Below are 20,662 nucleotides of genomic sequence, written 5' to 3'. Positions count from 1 at the left end.
TTTGAGAGGAATGAAGATATTCAAACACTAACAGAAAATCATTAGCCTTATATTAGAGCATTCAAATGCTTATGTAACTCTTCAATCCATCTGGCTTCATAAAAACCAAAACTTTGAACACAAAAAAGTGGCAGAGTTTACATTACCTTTTATATGTTCCTAAGTATGAAATTGCATCAATTTATTATGAATTAAATTTGAAAAGCATCACAGATTTAAAAACAAAGTACAAAAGAGCCTGATTCTTTTTAATTCCACAAATACCTAGCATCTCAAAGTAACATGTAAACAAACTTCTATGCTGCTCAATGAATCCTTCCAATTTCGATAATAAACTAAATAGTATTGGATCTAGTATATGACTTTCATGTGTAAGTTATGGTTCTATCCATTACTTTAACAATATTACTGATGTAACAGAGAGAAAAATTTTCAACTATTGTATTTATTTAAAACAAACTGACAGGTTCAAGCACCTGTCTTCAGAAAAGCCAGCAGCATTTTTTTTTTAACATACTCAAAGTAAGATTTGGCCTAAGCCCTTAATACCTTCCTGAACAGCCATGCAACTAAACACCCTTAGGAGATGTTACATAAGGGAGAGAAGAACATGGAGCAATTTGCACTTTTTCCCCTAGATAATATTAACAAGGTAAAGCAAATCCAGATCTTTATGAATGAATGGCTGTCATGTTTAATACACTTGGAGCTCTATAAAACTAGAGCCACTATCATATATGTTTATATAGATATATATGTATTTTTAATAAAGTCTCTCACTTGCTTCAAAATTTAAGGATGATCTTTTTCCTGGTCAGTCATTTCAAGGGAACAATAAATAAAGTAGAAAAGGATGAACTGTTTTGCATATTTCTGTGGAAGAATGGAAAACATACTTTGAGAGGTTCGGAAAATTCACTGTACAGAATGAACAGCTTATATACACTATCTGTGCAATTTTTCTTGGCTGGGGTATTTAAATCCAAGAGCTCCTCCAAAATAAGAAGCCACATTCATTCTTGTCCAAATCCCTCTGTCTCTTCTATTGCAAAAAGAAGTTTTTCCTTTAGTTGTTCATAACTCTTATATGGTGGTAGATCCAAGCGATTAAAACTGAACAGAAACAAAAACAAAATCAGATGTTTTCAATAAAATGAAAAAAATCTAATAGAATACTTTTCAAAGCACATAGAAAAGCTGAATGGATATATGTATACTATATATGTTAAAATTTTGCCAGAAGTATTTAGAGTAATCTAAATTTAGACTTACATATAAAAACTATTTTAACATCTCCAAGAGGAAAATGGAATTACAAATAATAAGTGTAGCAATATGGATAAAGACAAATTTAAAAAAAAATCCATTTTCTTTTTACTATTCCTGTTACATGTGTCATGAGTCCTCTTAACTTCTCTTAGGATAAGAGTCCATTTCTTTCATCCACTCAGTCACTCATTCATCAGTCATTTACCGAGAATTTTTTATATAACTGATAAGCTAGTGATACAGTGAAGAAAACTAAAATCCCTGTCTTCATGGAATTTACATTCTGGGGTGGAGACAGTCAATTAACAAATATATATGTTTCTTTGTCTTTTCAAATAATCTAACCATATATATAAACTCTTCTAAAATGACACTTTTTCAATCTTGCCATACTCAAATAATTCCATTCTGGTATTAACTGATGAAAAATTTTAAAATACTAAAAAATGCTTAAAATAACTATTATTTTTCAGTTTACAAAGGTGGAATAACATTTCGTTTTGTGAGGTACAGCACTGAGTAGCTAGATTAGGATTCGGGTGTTCAGGGTTTTGGTCCCTACAGTAGCAGTGACTAGTGAGATAGCCCTGAGTAAGTCAGAACCCTTCTGTACCTTCATTTTCCCACGTGGAAGGTTTCTAGAGATTATCCAGGTACCTTCTTACCACTGTCACCACTTTCCATGTGCCCTTGACCCTCCCATGTCAGAGTCAGGAAAGAGCCTTTGAAACAAGGCATCTAAATAAAACAGTGCTGTTCTAAGACTGTATTCTTTGTATTTTAAATGAAGTTAAAGATATTAATAGCAGCAACTAAGCAGACCATATACTGCCCTCCCCTTTATACTTCAAGGTAGAGTATGATAACAAGGTCAGAAAAAAATATTATTTTTTAATACTTCCTATACAAGACAACCAGTCACTTTCTGTTCTCTTACATCTTTCACATATAGCCTTTGCCAAATTCTGTCATTCTATCTACCAAATATTCCATTTTTTCTCCTGATTATTTATTTGGAGACAGGGTCTGGCTGTGTCGCCTAGGCTAGGGTGCAGTGGCACTGTCTCGGCTCACTGCAACCTCGACCTCCCAGGCTGAAGCAATCCTCCCTCCTCCCACCTCAGTCGCTGGAGTGGCTGGGAGTACAGGCGCATGCCACCATGGCCAGCTAACTTTTGTATTTTTTTTTGTAGAGACGAAGTTTTGTCATGTTGCCCAGGCTCCTCCTCATCATTTCTACTGCCACTACATCCCTTTGTATATGCTTCCCCATCATCTCTTATCTGGACCATCAGAGAATTCTTTGGGTCTGTTTGTTTTGTTTTGTTTCTTTTTTACTTTTTGCTAAAAAGACTTACCAGTTTATGCCACTCTTCAAAAACTTTTGCTGCTTTCGAGTTGCTATGGGTGGGGAGGGGGCTGTGGTGGGGAAAGGAAGCTTACGCTCTTTGCTGTCAACTTGTTTCATGCTCTAATCCAAGTGAGCAATCCAATTTTGCCTAGCAATCTTAGCCGTGTTCCTCTAATGAATACTTGCCTATTCTCTAACAATTCTCCCAATTCCTTCTTTCTCTCAAAAGTTTTTCCTTTCTTCACTCTTAGCCAGTGACTTCTCTTTATAAATCAGTGGGTGGTACTTTACTTTCACAAAATTTGAAATCTATTTTAATTCTCCCTTTGACTCAAAAATCTCTCTCTTTCTCAATACACACACACACGTGTGCGCATGTGTGTATACATATTGGATCTATCACTTTAATTGAAGGCAGAGGTCTTCAAATTTTGGTCACAGGACTCCTTTTCACTCTTAAAAATACTGTCAACCTTGGCTGGGAGCAGTGGCTCATGCCTATAATCCCAGCACTTTCAGAGGCCAAGGCAGGACAGCTTGAGCCCAGAGTTTAAGACCCACCTGGGACAACACAGCAAAACTTTGTCCCTACAAAAAATTAAAAAATTAGCCAGGCATAGTGGCATACACTGGTGGTCCCAGCTACTGAGGAGGCTATGGCAGGAGGATTGCTTGAACCCAGGAGGTTGAGGCTGCAGTGAGTTGTATCTGTGCCACTGCACTCTAACATAGGTAACACAGCAAGACTCTGTCTTGGGAAAAAAAAAAAGGATTTCCAACTGCAAAGAGCTTTTATTTATATGAATTATAGCTACTGATATTTACTGGATTAGAAGTTAAAACAAGTTTAAAAAATATTAATTCATTTTGATATGAAAATAAACATAACATTTTAATGGGAAAAACCCAACTACTTCCAAAAAAAAATAGTGGAAAGAGTGATTTTGTTTTAGTTTTGGAAATCTTTTAAATATCTGGTGTAATAGAAAACATATGGATTTTGATATCTAGTTGTACATTTAATCTATAGCCCCACACAGATAAATAGTTAGAAATGGAGATTACTCGTCAGATAATTATGGATATTATTCTTTGATACTAAATTTGACAAGGGAATGCACAATATGGGTTTGAAATCAAGTCAAAGAACACTTTGTACTTTGTTATACAAAATCTACTGTTCTCTCGCACTTTTTGATCTTTTTTTTATTTTTTTTGAGACAGGGTCTTACTGTGTCACCCAGACTGGAGTGCAGTGGTGTGATCATGGATCACTGCAGCCTTGACTTCCCCGGCTCCAGTGATCCTCCCACCTCAGCCTCCAGAGTAGCTGGGACTACAGGTGTGTGCCACCACACCCGGCTAATTTTTGTATTTTTTGTAGAGATGGGGTTTCACCATGTTGCCCAGGCTGGTCTCGAACTCCTGAGCTCAAGCAATCCTCCCACCTCGGCCTTCCAAAGTGCTGGGATTACAGGTGTGAGCCACTGTGCCTGGCCTGTCTTGCACTTTGAAAATAACTTTTACCCATGCGTCATTTTGTAACATTCGTTGCAACATTCACTGATCATTTGAAAATAATGGCTCATCAAATTATAAGGATTTTCTAAATGTTGACACATTTAATTATATAATAGAAAAAAAAAATCACATTTGCTAAAATACCACTAATTGGCCGGGCATGGTGGCTCACGCCTGTAATCCCAGCACTTTGCGAGGCCGAGGCGGGCAGATCACAAGGTGAGGAGTTCGAGACCAGCCTGACCAACATGGTGAAACCCCATCTCTACTAAAAATACAAAAATAAGCCAGGCATGGTGGTGTGCGCCTATAATCCCAGCTACCCGAGAGGCTGAGGCAGGAGAATCGCTTGAACCTGGGAGGCAGAGGTTACAGTGAGCCAAGATTGTGCCACTGCACTCCAGACTGGGTGACAGAGTGAGACTCCGTCTCAAAAGAACAAAAAACAAACAAAAAACCCCACTAATCTCATCGAGGAAAGTCTTAAGAAGCTGTCAAGCTCATGGTGGTAATTATCACCACCAACAAATGCCTGTTGTTTTCCTTAAAATGACAAGCTAACATCATTACTTCTCAAGAAAATGTCTGTCAAATACCTAAGTCTACATAAACTGTTGGTGGGTCATTCTTTCAAGTAAAAATAGTGTTCCATAAAAGAAAGCAAGCTAGTTCAGCTTTCAACTCAAACAACTGCCCAAAAGCTTTCCTTCAAGAAAATCATTCTCTGGTGTGCACAAGTGCTATTTCAGACTTCCTGTTTTGTCACACAAATGTTAAAAAAACATATACTCAAGCATCAAGATTTAATAAAGTTAGTAATTTTTACTGCTTCATAAAGAACTTCAATGAACTTGCCTTTTTCTTTCTTTTTTTTTCTTTAAACCTCAAGTGTATGGTGTTGAAGAATAGAGGTAGCGGTTTGGTGCCACTGCCTTGATTTGTGCTTAAGGCACAAGCAGGTTCACAAACCATTGCTTTTGCACCACAAGCAGAAATTTCAAAATGATAAAAAGGCAAATAATGGCTTAGTATGAAAATAGTTTTGACCTCTTGAAAGAATCACCTATCTCTAGGCTGTCATCTTTGGCCTGGGTAACCATAACAATTTTCTAACTACTCTCCCTGCATTCACCCTTGCATCCAAATCCTTCCCTATACTGTTTTCTGGCCGATTTTTCTGGGATTCATTACTTGTTATTTAAAACTCTTCAAAGCTGTCTAATTTTTCTTTGACATCTCAGTTCTTTAATTAGCCTATAATGCTGTACATAATTTAGTCCCTGCCTGCATCCCCCAATTTTTTCATCTCCCTTTCTTCTGATTTACCAAGTTCCAATCACACCTATCATATTCATTTCCTTGAAAAACAATTTCTTCGGGGTCTTTGTTTACTTCAGCATTTCTGTTCAAAGAATGCTCTTTCTCTGCGTACTCCCACATCATGCTCTTTACCAAACACAATTTAAACAAATTACCCCTTCCAAGAAATCTCCTTGACCACCCAACCCAAAGTAGGTTCCCATTAGTTGTTCTCTGTTAGAGTACTCTCATTTTTCCCTTCGAAGGACTTCCCAGGATTTGCAAATAGTTATTTGTTTATCTGTTTGTCATTTGTGCCCCACCATGGGGCACAAACTTCATAAAAAACAGGGAATACTTACATCTTACTTTATACCTAGTGGGTACACTAATACTTGTTGAATCACTGGATGCATTTCTCAAATATTTCTATTAATGAGAACATGCTAAAGTGTTCAGTTATAGAATGCTGTATTAATCTGTTCTCAAAATTGAAATTCTGACTACTTTAATGAATAAGCAGTTATACTGGATCTTACATATTTTTAAAAAAACAAAACAGAAGATTCTCTGTGGCTTTCACCTTCGTATTTAGGATTCTTGAACTTACCATGTATGGCTTCTTGGTAACCAAGTGTCTTTGCCAACTTTTTCAATGCAAAACTTTTGAGGCCCATTACTTCCTACACCAAGAAAATAAGACAAAGTTTATCTGGTCCTTTAAACTTTTTTCTTCTGACAACTGCTTAAATAATAGAACATGTTGCACAGTAATATGAATGATACAAAATAAAGAAATTCACAATGTAAGCTGCTTCTGCCTGAAGAAGAAAATTGTTGCAGAGATCCAGCAATAAGAATTAGATCATTGGGAAGAAAACTCTCTCTACAGAATGTCGCTCCCTTCACAGTCACCATAGGGAGCAAAGCAATGGCCACCTCAGCTATATGAGGACACATTCATTTTTGTCTTACAAGTGCTTTGATATTAGCCACTCATTTTTCTTTCTTCTAAATGAAGCCCTACCTACAGCACAGAAGAGTAATCTTTAGGTTCAAGTCTATTGTATGTCCAAAGGCCATTATTATCACAAAATTACCTACAGAGAAATTACAGTGAAATTACATTTACCCATGAGCTCAGCAAATCCTCCTAGAGGTAAACGGCAGGTTCCAGTGACGAACTGCAATAGTCGCATTCTTACTTCATTGTCTGTCTCTTTCACAAACTGTAATGAAATTAAATGTACTTTAATATGAAATGCTAAACTATCTTCAATCATGAAAGTAGTAGACACTTGAAGAAATTAAATAACACTGAATTGGTTCAAAAGATGTGCTAAAGGTTGGGCGTGGTGGCTCACGCCTGTAATCCCAGCATTTTGGGAGGCCGAAGTGGGCGGATCACGAGGTCAGGAGATTGAGATCATCCTGGCTAACATGGTGAAACCCTGTCTCTACTAAAAATACAAAAAATTAGCCGGGCGTGGTGTCGGGCACCTGTAGTCCCAGCTACTCGAGAGGCTGAGGCAGGAGAATGGCGTGAACCCGGGAGGTGGAACTTGTAGTGAGCCAAGATCACGCCACTGCACTCCAGCCTGGGCGACAGAGCGAGACTCTGTCTCAAAAAAAAAAAAAAAAAAAAAGATGTGCTAAAAAGAGGTTGTAGGGTTTGTCATTTATTAAGGTTGGGCACTATGCTAAGTATACTGTGAACCTCACTTCAGTTCATCCTCATGAGAACACAGAGGCTGGCCACTATTATTACTACATCCATCTTACAGGAAGGAAATACACGAGAATCTTGGAAAGGTTAAGTCATTTATGTAAGGTCATACCAACAAAAGGTGCAACCAAGATAGATGTTGTTGTTGGGTTGTAATATAATAGCTATTAAGGGTTCCTGCCAAATAGTGTGCCACTGGTTTTCATGGATTTAGTTCTCACAACAATTCTATGAGATAGGTAGAATCATTAGCATCCCCACTGTATATATAAGGAAATGGAAGCCTAGAGAGTTTAAATGATTTGTCCTTCCCAAACTGCTAAAGTGGCAGAACTAACATTTGAACTCAAGTCTAGATGAGCCCTAAACCACTGTTATTCCTCCCTGAGTCAATTACCCCTCTCCCCTTTAACCTACAGAAAACAAATGAACACCTCCCTGCTGCCACTCTTAATAGTTTGTGGTATTTTCTCCCATGAAACACCATTTTCCTAACACTTTGTGTTCTTCCTGACTAGTACCTGAAAAACCAAAGTACACATTCCTCTAAAATTATCTATTTCATTGACTGGTTATTTTCAAAGACATAAATGGGTAAGGTGGTGAACTACTAATTTGATTGGTTTCAGTATAACAGAAAGCAAGGAACATAGGGAGCAGATTAAGAGTGGAACTGTATCTTAAAAATAGGGAATAAACTTTAGCTAAGGATAAGACAAAACAGCTGTGCTAATCATGACCCAAAATATTTCAGTGAAGAATTGTGCTGAGGCACATATTTCATCAGAACACAAGAAACAAAACTTATTACCAGGTCTGGCACAAACCTCATCACTTTCCCTAAAAGAAACCCAATTCAGAAAACACAAGTATTCGTTTGGATTTATATGACTCTAAGCTTAAGCTCATTAGCTATGTAGGTACAAATGTGTAAACAGAAAGCCATGGAACACCGACTGTAATGAAGCTAGTAAAAAGCCTGAAAGGGAAGATTACAAACAACGGTATGCATACTGTATATAATGCAGTTCAGATATTTTAGGCTTGAAAATGGATTTATTCCTTCCTATTTATGTATTTATTTTATAATAGGTAATAGTATAGAATGCAAAAGGCTTTTATTTAATGAAAATCAGCTTTCCTACCTTTGCCTCCAACTGCTCAGCTCCTCTCTAGAACTGTTTCCAGTTTTTTCTCTGCCTTTTCAAAGATGATATATTTCCAAACATACACTTACTATACAGACAATAACTTTTTAACCAAAAAGCACCATATTATACACATTGGTTAGCATCTTCCTTCTCCCCTTAATATTGTATTGAAACATTATTCTCCAACATTTTTGTTAATTTGCATTTTTAAAAAAGGAAAGAAAAGCCGGGCATGGTGGCTCATACCTGCAATCCCAGCACTTCAGGAGGCCAAGGCAGATGGATCACTTGAGGTCAGGAGTTCAAGACCAGCCTGGCCAACATGGTGAAACCCCGTCTCTACTAAAAATGCAAAAACTAGCCGGGCATGGTGGCGCACACCCGTAATCCCAACTACTTGGAGTGGGGGCGCTGAGGCGGGAGAATCACTTGAACCTGGGAGGCAGAGGGTGCAATGAGCTGAGATCCTGCCACTGCACTCCAGCCTAGGCAATAGAGTGAGACTCTGTCTCAGAAAAAAAAAAAAAAGAAAGAAAAAGAAAAAGAAAAAGAAAAAGAATGACTCCAAGGTATAGACTTATAAAGAATGGATGTATCATAGTTTATTTACTCAGTACTCTCCTGATGGACATTTAGGTTGTTTCAAGTCTCTGTTAGTATACCAATGATGTTGCATTAAATACTTTGGTATGTGCCACTTTACACACGTTGAAGTATATTTTAAGATAAATTTCTAGAAGTGTCTACATCTCTTTAAAATATCAAGCAATAAACTCACGACATACATCCTTATGAAAAGATGCAACTTTTGGAAAGTATACTATAACACAAAACCCAGCATTACTCTTCACCTGAAAATGAAACAGTTAAGCAGAAGTAAGCCAGAAGTCCAGTCACTAAGTTGCTCAAAAGAGTCCCAATTAGTAGAGTAGTTATCTGAAGAATATCCCTGATTTGCAGATTTTAAATTCTCTAATAAACACACAAAACAAAAAGTCTATTAAAATAAAATGTTCAAGATTAGTGTGGTACACTTGGATTCCTGAGACCATCCTATTATAGTTTAAGCAAAACACACACGCTAAAAAAATACATAAATAAATGAATAAAGTCATTCTTAGACATTATCCCCTCGATCATTCTTATTCCCTAGTATGTATTACCTCAGAGGAATTAAAGTATCTGCACTGACTCTCACTACAAACATACTTCCTCATTTACTTCTAGAATTAAGTGGAATTTAGACTACTTTGATACCACTAGAAAAAAATTGCTACGCCTACAACTATTAACATTAAACTATTACTTAAATAAGATTCTGTCACTCAACTCCTTCATTTCAGCAAGACAGTCAAAGAAGCAACAGAAAGTACTTTTAACAAGTGTTCACACTATTCGCTTAGATTTAGAATTAAAAAATTATAAACTGTGTCCAAAAGCAGTCTCAATTAAAAATAATAAGCTATTTTTAAAACCACCATTTCATTAGAAAATATGTTGAGTACTTTGTTTCAAAAAAGATAAAAGCAAATACCTGCCAAAACCAAATGATTTGCTTGCTGTTTCTTGTATAATGTCGATAAACAGTATTTCTCTGCCAATCTGCCAAGTCAACCTCCTGCATGCCACACAACATAACCTGGGAAATGAGCACAGAATCAGGCCACAATAAAGATTTAGTGAAGAGAATAATTATATGACTGAAATTTCCTAATGCAGTTATGCACATGGCAAATTATGTGAAAAGCTATATGCATGGCATATAATGATCACAATAAGCAAATATAACAAAACTGTGGCAATTTAGCATAAAGGATTCTCTGGTACTTTATTTTACCCATGTTTATTGAACTCAAACCAAAAACCGCATTTAGAGTATTCTTCAAGAAAAACAGCTATACTGAAAAGCATGTCTCCTTTACCATATGTATATATGGTATGGTGTGTGTGTGTATTTACACACACACGCACACACATCTATATATATAGATTTATATCTAGATAGATGTGTGTGTGTATCTATTATGTATACACACATTATGTATATATGGTATGGTGTGTGTGTGTAAATACACACATACACATCTATATATATAGATTTATATCTAGATAGATAGATAGATAGATAGATAGACAGACAGACAGATAGATCTCCCCCAAACTGGCTATCCAAATTCATTAGTTCCAAACCTATTTCTGGTTCTCATTTTTAAAAATCTATGCTATCTTATATATTTGAAAATAAAAAAATATACTAACCTCCTATTAATAATTTATCCAGAATAATATTCTCTAGGAATATTCTACTATGTGAAATTGTCAAACAACCTCAACTTAAGTATGAAATGAACATTATTTTAGGTATAGTAAAATATGTAATACTTATCTCTTAGTTTTTTTCGTAAGTCAACTTTGAGGTATAATTTACATACAATAAAATGCACAAACTTAGGTATATAGTTCGAAGATTTTCAACAGATGTATACACCTGTGTAACCACCATTACAATCAAGATATAGAATATTTCCATCATATCCCTTTTGTAATCAAAATCATCATCCCCTTTTTGTAATCAAAACAATCATCCTCATCTCTAGTTTTAGGTGATCAATGATTTCACCACAGATTATATTTTTCCTTTTAAGAATGTCATGTATATGCATACATACATATTTTTGTGATATATAGTGCATACACATATACACACATCCTCTTTTGTTTTTCCCACTCAACATGTTTTTGAGATTCATCCATGCTGTTGTTGGAACCAGTAGTTCATATTTTCTATCACTGAATAGTATTCCATTATATGAATATACAACAATTTGCTTATCCATTCACTTGTTAATGAACATTTAGGTTACTTTCAATTTTTAGCATTGATGAATAAAATGATTAACATGTATGTATGAGTCTTTGTGTGGATATATATTTCATTTCATTTTGATAAACACCTAACAGTAGAACTGGTAGGCCATAAGGTAGATGTACATTTAACATTACAAGAAACTACCAACACTATCTCAAAGTGGTGCTTTGATTTGCATTTCCCCAATTACTAATAAGCATTTTTCAAGTATTTACTTGCCATCTGTGTATATCCTATTGTGAAGTAAGCCTTTGTCCATTTAAAAATGTTTTCTTATCTTTTTATTGAGTTACATGAGTTTTTTTGTTAATATATTCCGGATATAAGATCTTTGTCTCAATAGTTTCTCCCAGGGTATAGGTTGCTTTTTCACTTAATGGTATCTTTTGAAGAGCAGTTTTTAGTTTTGAAGAAGTCCAATGTATCCATATTTTTCTTTCATGGTTATTGCTTTTTGTGTTCTAAAAAACTTCTGCCTACATCAAGATTTCTCTTATGTTTTTCACTTTCACATTCAGGCTTATAATTCTTTTTAATTGTAAGCACGAATAATTGTATGGGCAGAGGTAAGGTCAAAGTTAATTTTAAATATGGACTGAGGTAGGCTTATAGTTAATTTTCTTCCATATGGATATCTAGTTGATTCAACATCATTTGTTGAAAAGATATTCCCTTTCCGCGTTGAAATATCTTAGTACTTTTGTTGAAAATCAATTGACAATGTAGGTGTGGATCTACTTCTGGACATTCTAGTGTTCCACCAATTTGTCTATTCTTTCACAAATACCACGCTATCTTATTTACTATGGTGTTAGAAATCTTAAAATCAGGTGACGCAAATCCTCCAAGTCTGTCCTTTCTCAAAATTGGCTTTGCTCTTCTAGGGCCTCTGTATTTCCTTCCAATTTTGAAATCAGCCTGTCACTTTCTATAAAAAAAATTCTGCTGAGATGTTCAATCTCTACATCAATTTGGAGAGAACTGACACTTTAACAATATAACATCGTATATCTCTTCATTTATTTAGGTCTTCCTTAATTTTTCTGAGCAATGTTTTCGGTTTTTAGTATAGAGGTCTTGCGTGTTTTTGGTTAAATTTGCTCATTTTTTGATGCTTTCACAAATGAAACCAAAATCTAAATTTTAAGTGTCTGTTGCTAATACATAAAAATATGATTGATTTTTAAAGTATTAACATTGTACCCATGCCTTATTAAATTCACTATTATTTCTAGTAGTTTTTTGGTGGGTTACCTAGGATTTTCTAATCTAAGCTGAAAATCATGTTTTCATCTGTGAATATAGGCAGTTTTACTTATTTCCCATCTTTATACTTCTTATTTCTGCTTTTGCCACTGGCTAGGGTATTTGGTAAAATATTGAATAGAAGTGGTAAGAGTAGACATCTTTGCCTTTTTCCCAAACTCAATGGGAAACTTTCAAAATATTACCATTTAGAATAATGCTGAGGTTTTTTGTTGTTGATGATGATTCCCTTTATCAAACTAAGAAAGTTGCCTTATATTCCTAGTGTGGTAAGAGTTTTCATAAAGAATGACTACTGTATCTTCTTAAGCATTAAACAGATGTTAACCTATAAAAGGGGGGTGTGACTATGCATAGCCATTATTGTGAATAATAGTATAAATAACCATTACTATGGTAAGAGAGGCAATGAATGACAGTAGAAGAAAGAACAACAGACTAGGTGTAAAACTCAAGACAAAGCAAAACAAGACAAAATCTGTATTTTCCCACACAGCTCTGCACTCTTAATTGATTAGCACTCTTAACTGTACTCTTAACTGATTAGCTCAAGGCAAATAATCATTAAGGGCTTCAGTCATCTTATATGTAAAAGAAAGGTATCATATGGCCTTCCCACATACAGGGCAGTATGTGAGAACATTATAAACCCTGCCAAGGGTACATAAACTGTATGTTCCTATTCTTATGCTTCTTGATCTCCCGTTTTAGTTTCATCTCCACTTCAATATAGGGCTCCCACTATAACATCCCTCTTTGAGTGCACCTCTAACATGGGCATTCTTAATTGGAGGTATGGAATATTTAGGTGTATGAATTTAGAGGATGCAAGATGTCCATCTTCAGATTAAAAATGAAGTCGGTGGTTTTTAAAAAGATTAATAAATACTACTCTAAAAATGTCTTCCATGCTAATCTTCTAATATGTTTCTGTTAATTTGTGTAAGCAAACTGTTAAGGAAGATGGTAACCAGGATTAGTGACAGTCTATGTCAGTCAGGTTCAGAGTCCTGGTTTTCATATATATCGGCTTTCCATATCCAATAGCTTTCGTATCAGCAGATTCAACCAATGGTGGATTGAAAATATTTGAGAAAAAGAATGACAATTAAAAAAAATTAAAAAATTAAAAATATAGTATAACAACTATTTACCATAGCATTTGCATTGCATTAGGTATTTATAAGTAATCTAGAGATGATTTAAAGTGTAAGGGAGAAGTGTGTAGGTTATATGCAAATACTATCCTATTATATACTGTAATTGTAAGGACTTGAGTGTCCATGGATTGTGGTGTCCACAGGTGCCCTACAGAACCAATCTCCCACAGATACCAAGGGATGACTGTACTTCCTAGGTTAGTTAGACTTGCCAGAAGGCTAAATCCTACATAGGAATATTACTGTATGAAATCTGAAGTGCTGTTTTTCATATGCACATTTGATTACATGAAAGAACCAAGTTTCTTAATAAAAGGCCCAAGATGGCTGCAGTTAAAATAGCACACCCAAAGCAGGCAGAGAGGAAATGCCAAGGACTATTCAAATGCCCAGCCTATGTCCTAACTTATATGGGAAAATAAGCTTTAGAAAATTCTTGATAACTAATCATTAGGGAAATGCAAATCAAAACCACAATGAGATATCCCCTCACACCCATTAGGGTGGATACTATTAAAAAAACAAGCAAAAAACCAAAACAAGAAACAGAAAATAAGTGTTGGGAAAGATGTGGAGAAACTGGAATCTTTCTACATGTTTAATAGGAATGTAAAATGATGCAACTGATATAGAAAACAGTATGGTAGTTCCTCAAAAAATTAAATAGAGGATTACCATATGATCCAACAATACCACTCCTGGTACATATCCAAAAGAAACGGGATCTCAAAGAAATATGTGTACACCTGTGTTCACAGCAGCACTATTCACAACAGCCAAAAGATGGAAGCCACACAAAGGTCCCTCAAGGGACAAATGGATAATACCATGTGGTAGTGTACATAATACTCTATAATGGAGTATTATTCAGTCTAAAAAAGGAAGAAATTCTGACACATGCTACAGGACGAATGAACCTTGAGGATATTAGGCTGAGTGAAATAACCCAGTCACAGAAAGTAAAATACTGTATGATTTCACTCATAGGAGGTATCAACAGTAGTCAAACTCACAGAAACAAAGTAGAAGGGTAGTTGCCAGGGGCTGGGGAAAAGGGGGACTTGTCTAATGGACATAGAGTTTCAGTTTTGCAGGATGAAAAAATTCTGGAGATTGGATGCACAATGTGAATATATTTAACATTACTGAACACTTAAAAATAGTTAAGATGGTATATTTTAAGATATATTTTATCACATGCCTGATATACTTCTAACAAGTCTAAATACAGTTAAGACCACTAAGAACTCATGACTTAAAATTCTGATCTTTGAAGCAACTCACTACTAAACTGAAATTTCAGAATTATTAATAATGTTCCGACAACTCTTCAAGACCCCTAACAAGTGACACTGATTGATGATTTTGTGCTCATGGAATTATATGGTTCAGAGAACATAATTAAGACTCTTACCCAATGCTAGAATAAATACCACCTTGACATCAGGACAAATGAGAGGATTCAAGATTGTGCTACAGGATTTTAAAATGTGTGAACACTGTTCTGTAAAAGCACTAAATTAGTCCCTCCCCCCACTAACATTCCCTACAATAGCATAATAAAAGGGCCTAACCTCTAATTCTTTTTCATCGAAGTACTGTAGCCACTGAAGAGGAACAACTTCATTAAAACCATCAAGGAAAGCTTTGGTCTGTTCTTGTACTCCTCGAGAAAAACGCCATTCTGTCATTAAACTGAAAATAAAGATGGTATTTAAAAATAGGTAATTTATATGTGAAGTAAAATACTTAAAAACACCAAGAACTTCTATAGTTCTTTCTCTTTTTCTAAATATGCCATATATATAAACATATAAATGTGATGTGTGTGTATATGTATGAATACATATAATTTTAGAGTTAACACATTTGAGGAAATCAGTTCTAACACATTGGTAACTATTAAAAAGGATGCTTTTAAAATAAATAGGAAAGGAAAACACAGAAAAAAGAAAGAAAATAAATAGGAGGTTCTTCACTATTTAGTAAGATAGCCAAATCCTAGCACTAATTATTTCCTGTTTATATCTAGACAAATAAATCCAAATATCATGTGCCCACCGGGAAGGAACAGCTAGTCATTTAACGGGCTCTTCTTACACCAAGCATTGCCGTGACAGACCTGAGGACTCTGACTCAAAGCCTTCCACACCAGCAAGGCAAGGGATTGTCTCAGTATGTAATGACCATATGTTCACAGGCCATGTGCTGGTGTAGGTTTATGGTCTGAGAGGGCTTAAGGCTGGAGAACAGGTTCTTTACCTGCTGTTTTATTGGAAAACACGAAGATTTCCTAACTAGAATAGAAGAACTCAATTAAGATGAAAACAAAACATTCTGAAGAGACATATATAAAGCAGCTGTAAGAGCAGGGAAGTATGACAGAAAGGAAATAAGGAAGAAAATCTGTCAGTGACACAAAATCTGTAAAAGGAGATTCCAAAAGGAGATGGATCTGAAAAGAACTACCTAAAGCAGCAGCATACACCACCTCATACAGAGAAGCCACAGATTCTAGACGATGAAGAGAAAGCCAAGCTGTTCACACTCCTCCCATTTCTAACTCTTCTTTTTGCTTTCTAGAGGAAGCTGGCCTTATGCTTTTCTAAGGCTGCCTCCAAAACTTTTCTTCAATTACTAAACCCTCTTTGTCCCGTATCCTCAACTCCAACTTTTCTTCCCATTTGTCCACAAAGGTGTTCAGACTATTCTTTTCCAAAAACCCTTCCTTTAACCCAGTGTCTCTTTTAAATTACTCTGTCCTCCCTTTACCACCACACTCATTATAAGAGTACACCTTACTCAGTGTTTTCATTTTCTCACCTTCTATTCAACCAAATTTTAAACCAAGGTAATTTTAAACCTAGCTATCACTATAGCCACTAATTCTCACCATCAACTTATCCCCTTAATACGTCAATTCTGCTCTTGCTGTTTTCCCTGTACCAAAATCTCCCTCTATCGGGCAAGCTTTCATGTATCTTTTTTTTTTTTTTTTTTTTAATAACATAGGGTCTCACTCGGTTACCTGGTTCACTGCAGCCTTGACCTCCCTGGGCTTAGGTGATCTTCCCACCTCAGTCTCCATAGTGGCTGGGACTACAAGTGCACACCACCATGCCCAGCTAATTTTTTTAAAAAATTTATTTATTTATTTATTTATTTATTTTTGTAGAGATGAGGTTTTGCCATGTTTCTCAGGCTGGTCTTGAACTCCTGGGCTCAAGTGATCCACCCACCTCGGCCTCCCAAAGTCCTGGGATTACAGGCAGGAGCCACCAGCCTCTCATGCATCTTTTAAGACATAGTCTAATACATAATGTCCTATGAAGAACTTTCCTGACTCCTCCCAGCAGAAACAATAGCTCTCTTCCCACTTTGGATTCCAGTAGTACTTCATATATATTTCCACCATTCATTTACTCATAGATTCACTGATGGCCTATTTTGTGCACTAAAAATAAGGTATCACAACTAAACAAGAGTGTTATCATATAATTTTCAAGAGCAAGATTAAAAAACAAGACTAAAGTCTGTTATTATTTGAGACTGAAACAAAATCCTCCAAAAATTGCTGCATTCATGATTAGCTATCAATAGTATTACAGTGATAAAATGTTTGAAACAGTGCTTAACTTTACAGAAAGTGAATATACATCTTACCACAGTGAAATTTTATTTAGACTGTTTTTGATATTTGAAACCACTGATAGCATTTTTTTTAACCACTTAGGTTGTGGTACTTATTTTTGTTGGACTTTGTGGAAGGCTCAGGCTTAACAAATATAGAAAGTCCAGTGCCTTATGCATGATCTTTTGATGAATATATTTTCCTCAAAATATAGTGTTACTGTTTTTTTCCAACTAGTGTAATAAATGCACACTGTAGAACAAAGCAAAACAAAAATACCTAACAGAGTACAAAAGTATAAAGGAAGAAAATCAGTTATTGGTAACTTCTCTCACTCAGAGATGACTGGTTTAGCAGAAAAATAAGAAGAGGCCAAGAATGCCAAGCTAAGAAGGGTACATTAAAGTTGGTAAGCAGAGACACTAAGGGGGTAAATTTGAAAGGCCATAGCAATTTACAAGAAGGGAAAAAAGAAGGGCTGTGACATTTTACAAAAGCCACATAGCAGTATCTATTGAATACTTTTTGACCCAGTAACTTCACTTTTTAAAAATCTAGCCCACAAAACAAGTAGCAGGATGTATGGATTCATGCTTAAGGAAGTTTTCTGCTGTCTTGTTTGCAGTGGCCCAAACTGGACACAACCTAAATGATCTCTATTGACAGGAATAGCTGAAGAATATAGAAAAAAATACACCACAATGTACCTAGCTATTAAAAAATGAGTTAGATTTAACTGTACTGTCCTTAAGACAAAAAAAAGTAAGCTACGGAGTAATGTGTATAATCCAATCCCATTTTCAAAACAAATATAAAAAACAAAAAATCTGAAAGAGACAGAGATGACAGCTAGCATCTAAGAGGGTGAAAATGGTAGTACTATTCATAGAAGACATCAGTAGGAGGCAATATCTAGGAAAAATGAAAAGTTTGATTTTAGGCCCATTACATTTTAAGATGCGTCATCTGTGGTTCACGTGCTGGCAAATTACGGCCCATGGGCCCAATCATCTGGTTTTTTTGTCCAGCATTTGAGCTAAGAATAGTTTTTACATTTTAAAAAAATGATTGAAAAATATTAAAAGTATTTTGGGATATGAAAATTTTACAAAATCAAATTTCAGTGTCTACAAGTGTTTTACTGGAACACAGCCACACATCGATTTATACACTGTCTATAGCTACCTTTGCACTATACCACAGAGGTGAGTAGTTGCAATAAGAAATGTGCCTGTAAGCCTAAAAAGTTTACTGCCTGGTTCTTTCCTGAAAATGTTTGGATTTACCTGGCTGGCAAATGGAAATTATTTCTAAAGTTCAGATATAACTTTAACAGAAAATTGAAGCTATGTTAGCAGAATATTTAGAGAAGCAGGTTGAAATAAAATCTTGAAAAAATGCCTACATTTAGGAAATAGGAGATTTAAAGAACTGCCATTTAAAAAGAGCAAGTGACCAGGATGGTGACACCCTGTTATCCCAGCATTTTGGGAGGCTGAGGAAAGGAGGATGACTTGAGGCCAAGAGTTTGAGACCAGCCTGGGCAATACAGTGAGACCCTATCTTTACAAAAAAAAAAAAAATTGTTTTAAATTAGCTGGGAATGGTAATATAAGCCTGTAGTCCCAGCTACTCAGGAGACTAAGGCAGAATTGCTTGAGCACAGGAGGTCAACCCTGGAGTAAGCTATGATCACGCCACTACGACGGCCTGAGCGACAGAGTGAAACTCTCTCTAAAAACAAAAATTTAAAACAAGAGAATGTAAAGAAAATCAGTATGACATAGGATCATGGAATTCAAGAAAACACTGAGTTTCAAGAAACAGGCTGTGGTGAGCACTATTTAAAAGCCTAAGTTAAAAAAGGGAAAATGACATGGAAAGGGAAATGGTAGAATGGTTACAGCAAATGGCAGTGGGAAAATGAAGCAACATATATTCTCTTTTTTCAAGAACATTGGTACTGGTGAGAAGAACTTCCCAAAGGCATGAAAAGGGGATGAAATTAAGGGTACAGAGAGAGGATTTAGTTCTGAAGTGTTCTAGAAATTAAACTTAATAAGGTATATCACCTTACCCAATATATTCATCTTTGTTCTCCTCAGTCACCAGAATATTGGAACCTCCCAACTTCAGGTCATGTGAAGTAACTTTTCCCAAAATCTCCATGTCAACAGAAAAGTACATTTCTAAGCCACATTCTTCAATGTTGTTATCTCTGGGTGAAATAAATATATATACACTAATTAACAAAATGAAACAAAATGGGTTTCAAAAAAATGACTTATTGCAAAACAAAATCTTCAAACCTTATCCAGATAAGGGAGTTATAAAATTCAGTATCAATAGATTCCAAATCCTTAATAGTAAGTTTTTTACTTAACATACGCTTGTAGAATGGTAAAGAGAAACCAGTATCGATAAACTTTCCATGAAATAGTGCCTGCAAAGAAAAATGAAAAATTTTATTTAAAATTTGCAAAATAACAATTTCTTAGAGAACAATGATAAAAGAAAAATCATGAGACTTCACAAGTAAACAAAGCATTCAGTAAGTGAATGGCATAAATCATGAAAACTAAAATATTATATAAAATGCTAGGTATGAAAAACAAAGTTAAAACAATCTATTTTATAACACATAGCTATATAACATATATCAAAAACTGTATAGGATGATAAAAGACTTCTATTACCATACCCTGCCTCAATCTTCCTAAATGTTTCATAAATTGAATTAACCTAACTGGATAAGGAAATATAAAAGGGCCCTGTGCACCTGAAAAGGCAGCTCTCTCGTTCCTTTCTTACTCTCACTGTTGCCTGTGAGGCTTTTAGGACTAACCCCATCGTGCCTTCGCTCCTATTCACAATAGCCAACACAGAAGCCCCAGACTCCCACCAATTTTGGGGAACTAAAAAAATCCACTGAAGCTATTAATACTACCTTAGCCCCCTCATGAAGTTATGTCTTCCCTTACTCAGTTTAGATTCCATAGTCAATCATTAAAATAACTACCTTCAAGGTGGGGCGCAGTGGCTCACACTTGTAATCCCAGCACTTTGGGAGGCTGAGGCGGGTGGATCATGAGGATAGGAGATCAAGACCATCCTGGCTAACACAGTGAAACCCCGTCCTTACTAAAAATACAAAAAATTAGCTGGGCATGGTGGCATGCGCCTGTAGTCCCAGCTATTCAGGAAGATGAGGCAGGAGAATTGCTTGAACCTGGGAGGTGGAGGCTGCAGTGAGCCAAGATCGTGCCACTGCACTCCAGCCTGGGTGACAGAGTGAGACTCTGTCTCAAAAAATAAAATAAAATAACTCCCTTCAAACCCCACCTCTGCCAGTGTATTTCTAGCAAAATCCCAAGCCTAACTAAATTCAACTCTCAGGTTACTCAATGCCGGTACCTAGG

The 20,662-nt window shown here is 35.8% G+C and overlaps 1 protein-coding gene across 6 annotated transcripts in view; it reads right to left on the bottom strand.

Annotated features, from left to right (window-relative positions):
- Positions 1–426: 426 nt before the first annotated feature.
- Positions 427–20,662, bottom strand: part of WWP1 (WW domain containing E3 ubiquitin protein ligase 1) — a 122,775-nt gene continuing 102,539 nt past the window's right edge. For all 6 annotated transcript variants that reach the window (XM_519843.8, XM_063817239.1, XM_009455598.5 and 3 more), the window contains 7 exons: positions 19,553–19,686; positions 19,321–19,461; positions 15,187–15,307; positions 9,852–9,956; positions 6,573–6,669; positions 6,051–6,123; positions 427–1,113 (listed from right to left, as the gene is read on the bottom strand). In XM_519843.8, coding sequence (XP_519843.4) covers positions 1,014–1,113; positions 6,051–6,123; positions 6,573–6,669; positions 9,852–9,956; positions 15,187–15,307; positions 19,321–19,461; positions 19,553–19,686 — 771 coding nt within the window. In that variant the 3' untranslated portion in view covers positions 427–1,013. The remainder of the gene's footprint in view (positions 1,114–6,050; positions 6,124–6,572; positions 6,670–9,851; positions 9,957–15,186; positions 15,308–19,320; positions 19,462–19,552; positions 19,687–20,662) is intronic.

This window comes from Pan troglodytes, chromosome 7 (assembly GCF_028858775.2).
Source record: "Pan troglodytes isolate AG18354 chromosome 7, NHGRI_mPanTro3-v2.0_pri, whole genome shotgun sequence".
Taxonomy (NCBI): domain Eukaryota; kingdom Metazoa; phylum Chordata; class Mammalia; order Primates; family Hominidae; genus Pan; species Pan troglodytes.
This window is presented reverse-complemented; position numbering and strand designations above follow the sequence as displayed.